Source organism: Fibroporia radiculosa (genome assembly GCF_000313525.1).
Source record: "Fibroporia radiculosa TFFH 294 genomic supercontigs, scaffold2149, whole genome shotgun sequence".
In the NCBI taxonomy this organism is placed as follows: domain Eukaryota; kingdom Fungi; phylum Basidiomycota; class Agaricomycetes; order Polyporales; family Fibroporiaceae; genus Fibroporia; species Fibroporia radiculosa.
The window spans coordinates 107,050-119,020 of NW_012133338.1; the positions used below are offsets into that span (position 1 = coordinate 107,050).

At 53.4% G+C, this 11,971-nt stretch overlaps 4 protein-coding genes across 4 annotated transcripts; 2 read left to right on the forward strand and 2 right to left on the reverse strand.

The window, feature by feature from the left end:
- Positions 1-107: 107 nt before the first annotated feature.
- Positions 108-1,417, forward strand: FIBRA_03667 (uncharacterized protein; the record flags this gene model as incomplete). Its single annotated transcript, XM_012325500.1, has 5 exons — positions 108-177; positions 231-274; positions 351-711; positions 775-1,305; positions 1,365-1,417. 5 exons carry the CDS (start codon positions 108-110, stop codon positions 1,415-1,417), a joined length of 1,059 nt encoding a protein of 352 aa, XP_012180890.1.
- Positions 1,418-1,717: 300 nt separating this feature from the next.
- Positions 1,718-4,637, reverse strand: FIBRA_03668 (uncharacterized protein; the record flags this gene model as incomplete). Its single annotated transcript, XM_012325501.1, has 12 exons — positions 1,718-1,846; positions 1,902-1,956; positions 2,008-2,127; positions 2,189-2,814; positions 2,864-3,102; positions 3,158-3,260; positions 3,316-3,871; positions 3,919-4,171; positions 4,225-4,343; positions 4,402-4,492; positions 4,544-4,561; positions 4,619-4,637. 12 exons carry the CDS (start codon positions 4,635-4,637, stop codon positions 1,718-1,720), a joined length of 2,328 nt encoding a protein of 775 aa, XP_012180891.1.
- A 785-nt stretch (positions 4,638-5,422) lies between these two features.
- Positions 5,423-7,190, reverse strand: FIBRA_03669 (uncharacterized protein; the record flags this gene model as incomplete). Its single annotated transcript, XM_012325502.1, has 7 exons — positions 5,423-6,337; positions 6,405-6,505; positions 6,564-6,720; positions 6,791-6,887; positions 6,939-6,984; positions 7,034-7,082; positions 7,140-7,190. 7 exons carry the CDS (start codon positions 7,188-7,190, stop codon positions 5,423-5,425), a joined length of 1,416 nt encoding a protein of 471 aa, XP_012180892.1.
- Positions 7,191-7,453: 263 nt separating this feature from the next.
- FIBRA_03670 (uncharacterized protein) lies at positions 7,454-9,743 on the forward strand (the record flags this gene model as incomplete). Its single annotated transcript, XM_012325503.1, has 10 exons — positions 7,454-7,552; positions 7,604-7,718; positions 7,772-7,881; positions 7,939-8,405; positions 8,450-8,555; positions 8,617-8,755; positions 8,808-9,015; positions 9,071-9,193; positions 9,250-9,338; positions 9,400-9,743. 10 exons carry the CDS (start codon positions 7,454-7,456, stop codon positions 9,741-9,743), a joined length of 1,800 nt encoding a protein of 599 aa, XP_012180893.1.
- Positions 9,744-11,971: the final 2,228 nt, after the last annotated feature.

The window sequence follows — 11,971 nt, forward strand, 5'->3', positions numbered from 1 at the left end:
GTAAACACCCGTAAATTCATATACTAGTACGGCCCTCGTCCGCCTCTTTGCATCAACCTCCATCTTCCTCTCCCTCATCTCCACCCATCGCACCGCCGTCTCCTCTAATGGCCTACCGTCCAGACCTCCTGGCTCCCTACCTCGCCCTCCCCCAGGGCGACAAGATCCAGGCCGAATGTATGCGCTTTTTTTAGGTTCTCTTTCGCCGTGACTCACATCACCCTCCCCAGATGTTTGGATCGACGGCGATGGCGGTCTCCGCTCCAAGACCACGGTCAGTACTCGGCGTGGACGCCCTCTCGCATTTTGCGCGCCATCCTCCGCTCATTTGCTGACTTCGATGGCCCCAGACTGTCACCAAGAAGGTCACCGACATCGGCACGCTCCGCATTTGGGACTTTGACGGCTCTTCCACCAACCAAGCACCCGGGACCGATTCGGATGTCTACCTTCGTCCCGCTGCCATCTTCAAGGATCCCTTCCGTGGTGGTGACAACATCCTCGTCTTGGCCGAGTGCTACAACAACGATGGCACCCCTAACAAGACCAACTACCGTCACCATGCGAAGAAGGTCATGGACCTTGCCAAGGACCAGGTCCCCTGGTTCGGTCTCGAGCAGGAGTACACGCTTTTCGATGTAGACGGTACCCCGTACGGCTGGCCCAAGGGCGGTTTCCCTGGCCCTCAAGGTCCCTACTACTGTGGTGCTGGTACGTCCCTGTTTTAGTTTCGCGTTGCACGTTGTGGGAAGCTAACTGTTATCCCGCTCCCAGGCGCAGGCAAGGTTTTCGCTCGTGACCTCATCGAGGCGCACTACCGCGCGTGCCTCTACGCCGGTGTGAACATCTCTGGTATCAACGCGGAAGTCATGCCTTCCCAGTGGGAGTTCCAGGTTGGTCCCTGCGAAGGCATCTCCATGGGTGACCACCTCTGGATGGCGCGCTACCTCCTTGTTCGCATTGCCGAGCAATGGAACATCAAGGTCTCGTTCCACCCCAAGCCCCTCCAGGGCGACTGGAACGGTGCTGGTTGCCACACCAACTACAGCACCAAGGCGATGCGTGAGCCCGGAGGCATGAAGTACATCGAAGATGCCATCGAGAAGTTGAGCAAGCGCCATATGGAGCACATCGCCGTCTATGGCGAGGATAACGACCTGCGTCTCACTGGCCGCCACGAAACTGGTCACATTGGCACCTTCAGCTCTGGCGTTGCTAACCGCGGAGCTTCCATCCGTATTCCCAGGCATGTTGGCGCACAAGGCTACGGTTATCTCGAAGACAGGCGTCCTGCGTCCAACATTGGTGCGTATCTGACAGCTTGTCATCGACCTTGCCAGCTGATTGATATCAATGCTCCGCAGACCCCTACCGTGTTACCTCCATCATCGTTGAGACCACCTGCCTTGACAAGTAGATGTGGTTTAATTAGAGGAAAGAAAGAATTGGCGTAGAAGTTCGAAGAAGTTCGAATAAACTTTCCTTCGTTGTATTGTCTACATATCGTAGGAAACTTTGTCTCCGATTCCATGACAGTTTCTTATATCCTCGGTCTGTTCGCGTATTGTACATTAAGTCGCAAGTGGTATCAACGTAAGCTACACTTCATATCACGGTCATCGTAAGTATGACCAGGAGCAAAACGAGACTGGTACTGCGAGAGATGCAAGATATGGATACATATTCATCATTGTCTGAGCCATGGCACCAAGCCAGATCAGTATGGAGCATTTACGATGCCAGAACGGCTCCCTGGATTTCCAAAGGGTGTCGCGATTGATGCCCGCGTGGGCCTCTTGAGACTCTTCTTGTTGACCGCAAGCACATTGTTTTGCAGTGCGACAATCTGTGAAGGACACAAGTCAGCATCGCCCGACCGCTGGCGTCATGCCGTCACGTACGATCTCTTTATCATCTCCGAATTTAAAGTTATCCTGAACGACCATATCCTCATACCTGCAGTACAATTTAGTATGGCGCACGCAGTAGCGCAATCAGATGACATACTTCTTGATTTCGTACTTGTCCAACTGCCCCTTCTTGACTTTGGAGAAGTCCCACGCGATGACAAACTGACCCGTGGACGTGATGATAGCGTTCTCTTCCTGGCCTTCACCCATGTTAAACCTGCATTGTCCACCACGTACGTCAGCGCTGGACGGGGCTACATGCCCGCATGTTACGTTACCTTGCTGGCGAAAACGATACACTATGATCCATGTAGGCGACATGCTCCGCCCGGAGCTGCAGCCGACGAGGAATAGGCTTCGCATTTGCTGGGAAGCTGCGGTCAAAGCCCAGGCTACCTGTATACCTGCCCTCGCCGATGAGGGTGTCGATGAGCAACAGGTATGTCTTCGTCGTCGCCACAATCCAGCGCCCGTTGGCGGTGACGTCTATACCCAGGATCGGGTCCCCAAGTGGGGGCAGGGCCGTCTTCGCGTTCTTTCCAATCGAGTCGAACATTCTGATGTCGCCCTTCTCGCTCGCGATTGCAATTTTGCCGGATTCCGTGGTTGTGACACCCGAAAACTGGTTCCGACTGACGTATTGCTTGTATTGACTGTCGACCATCTTCGTGCCAGACACACGTGGGTCGATGCGGAAAAGCGCGTTGTGAGACGTGCCGATGATAGTCTGCTCCGGCGTCATTTGGGCAAACTTGTTGTCCGGGGCAATATTGTTCACAGTGATGTTCTCGTGCACTTTCCACTCCTCGACAATTTTACCGCGGTCCAAGTCCAGGCTGTACAGGGAGTTAGGCTCGGCAGGATTCATTACCACCATCTTAGTGTCTTGGTCGTGTAACATAACCTACGGTGAGTGTCAGTAAGAATGAACACGAACAAGAGATTGTACAGACTCGTTTAGGCGTGAAGGTTTTGCCCTTTGGTGTCGATAGGTTACCAATACCGGCAACATACTCGACTTGGTGATCACTGGTGTGACCGAAGACACCAATTTTATCACCCCGAACGACGTATGAGCGATCGCCTTTGTAGCCAACAGTGAGCTGAGAATTGCGTGCACCGTCGTTCGTCGGTTGTTGAGCAGCTTCTTCATCCACGTCGGATTCAGGCTCAGATTCGTCGTCGCTCTTGTCTGGAAGCAAGTCAGACGGTGTGAGATACTAAGACTGAACTCTTGCATATCTTACCGAGCTCATTCTCTACATCATCCTCATCGTCCTCGTCATTTTCGACGTCTTGCATTTCAACGTCCTCTACATTAGAACTCAGGACGTAGGCTTGCTCGTCGGGCTAGCGCAGATTTTAAGATTCTCTGATTAGCCATGCAGCAGCGGATGAAACATACCTTCGCCTTTTCCCATGATTGGTGGTTCAGCCCTTCCCAAAGTGCCCTTGTGAACATGGATTGGAATCTCTCGAAGCCCTCCGATGTCTCGAACCTGAGACACCAGCTACTCTGTTCACCCTTTTCATTCTGATTGTTCCAGGTAAATGACCGGAGCTTAGTAGCCCAACGGTGGTTCATCTCAGATTGAATAGTGTGCGCAAGGAGTTGAGTTCCGCCTTCCCGAGTAGTTGCGCCAAGCCAGAAATTGAAGGCACCATCCGATGGTTTCTGCGCAATATGTGCGATGACATCAGCTTGCTTGAGAAAATACCCGTCAATCCGGTCCCAAAGGTGCAGTTCGGCTGGTTCGGCAATCAGAGAAGGTAGAACAGCGTTTTCAGATGTAGAAGCCGGTGGCCGAGTCTCCTGCGTCGCAGGAGCATTGCTTTCAGTCTTGCGTTGAGATTCGGGCACAACTGGAAGGTGTTCAGTGACAGTGGTTTCCTGAGATTGAGAAGCTGATGCAGCCTTCTTTCCAGAAGATGTCTTGGACTTGGATTTTGGAGCAGGAGGTCTAACATATCGTTAAGGATCGAGACGCCTTGCGGGATGACCACTTACTGCCAGATAAACTCCTGCAAATCCGCATCTACCGTATCATCTGCACCCCTCTTGTATTTCCGTTCGTACATTGCCCTGTACATGCAGGTCTCGAAGAAGGCGCGAGTGGGCTCATTTGTGCTGGGAGCCACGAATTCGAAAAACTCGTCCACATCCCCGTCGAGATCGCGCCACATGAAGCTAGGGCCCTCCTCACCCAATGCACTCTGAAATTGCAATTCCTGGCTGATCAGGAAAGACCTCTCCTCATCAGCTTGCCAAAAGGTTGGTGAATTGTGGCAACGGGGAACAGCAGCTCAGACTTACTTTCTTCTTCATCTTCCAGAAGCTCCTGATCACCCTCCTCGTACACGCGCGTGATGACAAGCTGGAAATGGTGTTCGAGGGACGGTACACGACGGATCGTGGCCATGGCATCGTTATAGCTACATTAAATATCAATGTCGGCCTATCCCTCGCTACCCGGAAGATAATAGTGCTTACATGCATTCGCGAGCACCGCGAATTGTGCCCGAGCGTACAAGGTAAAGCTGGCCTTCGGAGATCTTGACAACCTCAGCGGCATTAGGGTCATCTGGGGGATGATGTCAAGAGAAGCATGGTTCCACGGATTTTCGAAACGTACGCCAAACTTTGCCGAGGACTTTGCGTAAATGGGATTAGTAAATAGAGTGTATCTCGCAATATACAAAACACGCACGGCTCCTGAAGATGTTCATGATGGAGTTGGTGCAAGTGCTTTGGCCAGGCCAGGGTTCAGGGACTCTGGAGTCTGTCGCGTGTGACTCGATCTGGCGCGACATGTCACATCACTCTCGTCCTTTGTTCTGCGCGTCGCGTCGCTTGGCTGCAACGACAACCATGGATTCGTCTGCCTTTTTCACCACAACGCCTCCCTCCACACCGGGCACGTCTCAGTTTCCATGCAATTGTCGATCGCTGACTCAGAGCTTCTAGGACGCGGACGTAGCAATGCGCCAAGTCCGGACAGCAATTTCCGCAGTCGCTTCTCCAGTGCACATTCGGGCGAGGAGGTGAGTAAGGAGCATTTATGATGCCCAATTCCTCCGACAGTCACTGCCAGGTCTTCTCTGGGGATGTCTCTCCAACGTCGACGACCATGTCCAATTTGTCACGATCAGCTTTCCGCGGGGCAGCATCCATGTCAGCTTCGCCAAGTTTCGGAACGCCATCAAGGAAGGCGATAATACGCGCCGATCCCTCTATGATTACGTGCTTCGATATCTCTGACAAGGAACTTTATGACCTGTGGGCACCGAAACGATGAATGTTATTTATGCCTTGTGTTCTCACGACAATGTTACCGCTGTCGAAGTAGGATGCCAGAGGATGTGTCATGGCTGTACCCGCTAACTTCGCCGTGATTCTCCGTGTGGCATTCTGACTTTCTGGCTACGCGTGCTATTTTAGAAATGCAGGCCAAGCTACCTCTATCGAAACCGGTACGTATCCCAGTTCTATTCCACATGAAGCAATGGTATCTTTAATATCTGTCCACACTGTGGGCCCTGTGGCGATGTCGCCGCCTGGGTCTTTCGCGCACGAGCACCGTCGATCCAGGGGGTATGACCTGGGCTTGTCCGGGGTACCCGCCCGTATATCCTGAGTATCCTTGATATCCCATATATCCTGGGTATCCCCCCATACCTGTTGTTCCCATCTGTGTTCCGTATCCAGCCATAGGCGCACCAACTGCTCCTCCTGTAGTCCCCGGTATACCGCCATACATGGTACCCGCGGTCCCACCTGACATGACACCGCTAGTGCCCACTCCACCACCGAGGCCACCCGCACCATATACGCTAGCGTTGAGCGGGATGGTACCAGCTCCGCCGACCCCGCCCAATGCGCCAGTACCAGCAGCAGGATATCCAGCGGCACCCATACCCATACCTGCATTCATCCCGGGTGCTGCGCCGATTCCGCCACTTCCAATACCTGTTCCCATTCCTAAGCGTGGGCTGGGGATTGGCGTGCCAGCTGCCGACATGGGGGATATCCCTCCTCCACCTGCCGCAAGCCCAGACAGAGTTGATGATGCGGATGACACGCGCCGTATCCCCCTGGGACGCGCATAGTCGCGTGCAATGACGCCAGTGCCTGCTCTGCCAGCATAATTGAGGGTATTTATGCCACCATTGGCATAGTCGATTGGGTTGATACTGCCCCCACCGAGGCCGCCGCCCATCCCACCGCCTCCGATGCCTGTTCCCATCCCAGGGCTCATTCCGCCTGCGCCAACACCTGCACCCATCCCAGCGCCCATTCCCATGCCGCCTGCACCCATTCCCATACCACCTGCGCCCATCCCAGCGCCCATTCCCATATCACCTGCACCCATCCCGGCCCCCATCCCCATACCACCTGCTCCGGCCCCTGCAGTCTCCATAAACAAGACCTGTTTAAGATTCCAAGCGTATAAGCGCGGCTGTACCGAATTGTGTTTGAAGGGTAATAGAACGTACTCTACGCGCAATTCTCTGCGCGGTCCCCGCAGCGGCCTCGGCGGCATCTTGTCTTCCATACGCGTCCAGCGCACGGCCAGTATATTGCCAGAGCTGTGTCGCTACGCACATGAGGAATATAAGAATGTTTCGTCCCAAGGAATAGTGGCTCGCTCGCACATTCTGCTATGGCCATAGCAACTAGGGCTTCGCGTTGTCTCTCCGGGTCATTGTTCAGCGGCTGATACACTATATTCTGGTGATATTTCCAGATGCGGTATGCCTCATATGCGGCGGCAGCACCGATATCGGCAGGGAGGACCTGCGCAAGGTTTACCTGGTGATGGAGACGATAGTGGTGTGGTGGGTAAGATGAATATTTGAACAACCTAGGAAGAGGATCATACCAGTCCACCATAGATACGACGATGCCAATGGCGCGCCTCGTTGAAGCCAATGCCAGCGGCCATCGACATACGCCCGACGACGGAGTTGTAGAAATTGCTGCAAAAGGACGCCTGAGAGACGCGATGTGGGTCTCCAGAGAACACTTACGGATCGCTGTAGAATGAGTGGGCTTGAAAGTACCTCGTGCCGTCCCCTGGTATATGGGTCGGCTCGCTGTGATACGGAAGACGAGGGAGACGCACATGATGCTTCGGGCTCGAACGCCGGCGGGGGTGGTGCCCCGAACTTGAACTGTGTAAGAAGTGGATGAGCGGATGAAGGGGGAGGATGGCCGTTTGGACGACGTACCTGTGAAGTGCCCCAGTTGTCCCCATTGGACTGATAGTGCGCATACGCCATCAGTCGTGCCCGATATTTCGAATTTCTGTGTGTTTTTATTCGTGAAAGTCGAGTTGGTAGATGAGCGAGAAAGATGGGAGTATTGCAGCGAGGCCTCCGCATAATATTCGACTGCGAACGCGCGACGTCATTTCGCCTCGAGGCGATGAGAGCCACAGCAGCGTAGATGAGGAGCGATCACGTGGTCGCGATACGCTTACACGCGCTGAGATTGAAGATCCACTGTTTCCGAGCTCCCTACCCAGTCGGGTATCTAAAGCACCATGGCTCCTCGACGACGCTGCCCCGTGTGTGGTTCAAAACAGTGGCATAAAGAGCCTGCCAGCGGGCTCATCACCTGCAGTGAGGGACATGTACTTCAAGTACGCATATTTACTGGTGATAAGCCTCGAAAATGACCCTAGCGCATGCAGAATTACCGCAACGAAACGAGAGAGGTCACTGACCTTGGCCCACATGCACTTCGAAAGCGAACACTAAAGTCGGGGCGGAAGAGAAAAGAGAGGCAGAGCAAAGCAGATCCAAAGTGTCAGACCTCCGGACCATCCTGAAGCTGCACCTCTGAACCCCTTTCGTTCCAGTGTATCATGGCGACAGAGCACGCTACCACTACTTTCAGTGCTTGCAGCTTATCCTCCGTATACAAGTCGCGTCTCTCACCGAGCTATGGGGACTTCCCAAAGAGTTTGAGGTTTGAATACATCGATCGCTACACGACACTTGACCAACCCAACACCAACTCCTACAGATCATTTGTAGGGACATCTGGGCACTCCATCTCAGCCTTCTCCCGAACCCGCCACCCCCGGAACCTCTTCTCTTTTCTCGGGATGTCCACGGCACTGAACCTTCGAATGTCCGACGAACACCCCCGCCCGAGGAGGGCAGTGACGATGAGCGGGCGCGTGAGACAGACGGCGAACAGGATGCAGCACAAGATCACGCCTCTCGTCCCTCGTCCCCGTCTAGCTCTAGTTCTGAGAATGACGATGGAGATGATGACGATCTGGAGATGGAAGTCCTCATGCAGGAGAACTCGGACACATCGTCATCCGATGAGGACGACGCTCCGCGGCCTCCACGTGCAGATGCCTACGCGGTCGCAAAGCGCAAGCATCCTTCGCGGGTGTATGATGCACCCGCGAGTAACGTCGCTGTGCTCATGGTAGCATGCTGGACCTTGAGACTACCTGTGACATACATGGATTTTATTAGGTGTGCAATCTGCTTTGAAGATGGGGGAATTACTAATAGTGCAGGCTTATCGAGGAATACAAGCTCCAATACCTCGATCCTGTCCGTTTCCTGCCATGGAGCCTTGCATCTCATCTCACGAAACATACCGTACATGCGCTTTCTCCGCACGTAGGTCTCATTCTGTTGTTTATTTTCCCGATAATTTTTCATGACGTACGATGAAAAACAGCATGCCCCTACTGTGCTACATCTACACGGGCTTACGTCGAGATTAGCGAAGTTGATGTACCTGACTTACGACGTGCACACTCCGGAGATGAACTCACCTCCGACACTTTGGCGTGCGGTTCGTAGTTTATGCGGAACACGTATGTTTTTCTGGTTTGGTCATAACGACACCACACTCAGCCTGATCTACAGCGACGCTCTATGCTCTTACGAAGAAGGTGGCCCGGATCGCATCGATACCTTTCACTCTTCATCGTGCCCTCACATCGCCACTCAAACACGAGAAAAAACGAGACCCGACGTGGCACAAATTTGATAGTATTGTGCCAGAAGTTTCCCTTATCGCGAGCGTGATTGTGGTCATGAAGTTGGTGTACGGTCTCGATGACAACGGGGAAAGGTAGATAACGTAAAATTGGTTTCTGGAATTCTACTCGCTCTAAATACGCTTCTAGGCTACCCAGGGAGAAAGACGACCCCGCATGTGCATTGCCCCGGCTGTCGGATTTATTGAAATGCATCGAGGAAGTAGACACCAAATCGGCTGACCACTTCCCGTTCTCGGCAAGCTCACCGCTGTACGAGCATGTTCTGCCTGATTCTGAATTGTTCATAAATTATTTTGGCACCGCAGGTCAGTCATCGACATGGACGAGCGGTCGCTCGACCAGTATATCGACTTTTGTGAAACTGCTCTTTTGCCTCACGAGGATCGACAGAGCGGTAAGTTCCATTTCTCAGCTCTACACCAACCGCCTCAACGTGCCACTATCACCCATTACAGAACAAAATGCCGGCACAGACTTTTTCCCCCTCGAGCGACACAGCTCGCAGATGTCATCACCGCCCCAGGATGAAAATCTAGACGCGCCTGCAGCGCTGAAGGCAACTCCGCTGGACGCTGAGGATGATCATCTGCGCCCAGGCGAAATATATGCAATCTACAACACGCTCGATGTGCTCGGATCGATCCCGGTGCAGTACGAAGTGGTGGTGCGGCGAGCGGCTCATTGGGCAGGGGTGCCTGAAGACTACGTCGCAGGGGTGGTAGAGCGATTCGAAAGGAGACTCGTGAGATGGTGGAGACGGGAAGGCAAGCAGCAGAGGGATGATGAAAGTGAGGAGTGATCGGCACCATACACGTCCCCCGAGGCCTTGCCGAGCTGTGCGTGCGCCTGTCTCCACCACTCTGAGTCCGTGTTAGGCTGATATTAAACTCGCAATGCGAAAGATGAGACTACTCCACCGACCCAATCGAGCTCGAGAAAGTTGAAGCCTGGAGCTGTGTGCTTTCAAGTGATCGTCGATCGCGCGGTGTTCCTTGCCATCGTCAGCCTGTGCGCTTGATGGATCCAGCGGCGTGATCGGCCGCTTATTATTGTTGGCACTGACACATCCTATCATCTGTGCTGTGCACGACGAAGACTGACGAATCACGATTAAGAGTCTTATTTAGCCGACCGTCCACGCAGAATCAGGAACTTGAACTTGTCAAGTCAAGATGTTTTTTTTTTAATTTTGAATTTTTAAAACTCCTGGTTTATACTCCGTACCTAGAGATACATGCAGAGTGTTCCGAATCTTTCACTGGAATATCACTGAAGCAGTAAGCACTCCTCGCCGTGGAGGCCCCGAAATTCCCCTTGTCATTGAGTGAGAAACGTCGGCGCCTGGTCAGTTGTGTGAGTCAAGATGTCGTCGCACCGCCAGAGGTACGCCCACCCTGTTGTTTGCGATGTTGCTCTCATCTTATATTAAAATAGGTCACAAGATCCACCCATGGCCCCTGTGCAAACCTATCTATAGTTGTGAGCCCACTCTTTTTTGTGGTCCTTTGTCTTGTTCACCAGACACAGCCATTGTTTCTTCCCGTGCGCGGGTTCTAGTAAAGCGGTGCTTCGACCAGGGAGCCTGCCAAGTCAGTGACCCGAGACCTGCCAATGGTTAGTGATTCCCGACCTCCCCGTATGGGCGGGGAAGGAGGCGCTCGCGAGTGTTTCATGTTGTAGCAATGTCGCAGCTTGCCGATGAGCGCGATCAAAGTCTATACCGCTGTGGAGGACAGACTACTAGGAGCATCGTCGATGTCTTATCATGCATGTGCAACTTCGACGCGGGGTCTCTAGGTCCAATACCAAGGCGGTCGATGAGACATCCAACAGAAGCAAGGTCCTGAATTTAGGTGTCTTTCTCCGCTTAGTTATCTGATAATCAAACGCCCGCCCTTCGGTATCCCGGATTTGGCTAGTGCTGTGCATCCCCGAGCCTGTGCGCAACAAGATTGCACCCCTCGTGTGGTCTGCAGGTCCACCGCGGAATTGATATCGAACTCAGGCGTCTCTCGCCTCACTATATAAATGTGGTCCCACCTCCAGTTCGTCCCCATTTTCCACTGAGGTCCATAACACTTCAATTCTTCATACTTTAGTAGTCCAGTGGCCTTGTTTCCCTTGCCATAATGTTGGCCTTTTTCCTGTTTCCTTTGGCAGCATCGGTGGTAGGCGTCGTGGGGCAGACTCAATCTTCTGCTTCACCTCAGTCAACGGCCGACCTCATCGCTGAACTAATCACTTCCCCGAGCCATGTCGACCTCATCGCTGACCTCCCTAACGACTCAGAGGTATGTCGCCACACTTTCCCAACGAGCGCATAGAATTCCAACCCCGCGCCTTAGTTCGTCTTCGACTTCTTCAACCCCCCTCCAGGAGCTGTCACTACTGGCGCAGCTGGCCATCTGGTCCTCACTACACCTTCCACTTTTCCTGCATCGGAGGACGGCAGTCAGTCACCACTTTCGTCATACCCGGCTGTCCTCGTTGGCTGATGTTTTCGCAGACATTGCCCTCCTCGGTGGCTTCCTTGGACCATGTGGCATGAACACGCCCCATACGCATCCCCGTGCCACTGAGTTCTTGTATGCAATCAACGGTTCTCTGATGGTTGGCATGTTTCCCGAAACGGGTTCCCGCTTCATCATGAACAATATTACCGCGGGCCAGGCTATATTCATGCCCAAGGTTCGTTGTATACGCACTCCATGTGGATCCTGCCCCGCTTAAAAAACAACACTCCCTAGGGCTCAATCCACTTCCAGTTCAACAACAACTGCGAGCCCGTGCAATTTATTGCTGGACTCGATAACAAGGATCCCGGTGTCCTGTTGGCCGCCCAAAGCTGTAGGCCTCTCCGCCATTCTGCCCCTCACAAATGAATTGACCGCGCTCCCGGCTTCTAGTGTTCGGCCTTCCGCCGAGCATCGTCGCGGCATCCCTCGGCGAACTCAACGTGGATGAGGTCGTCGCGCTATCGAAAATGATCCCCGACGACGTCGCCTTCGGCAGCGCCGAGTGTCTCCA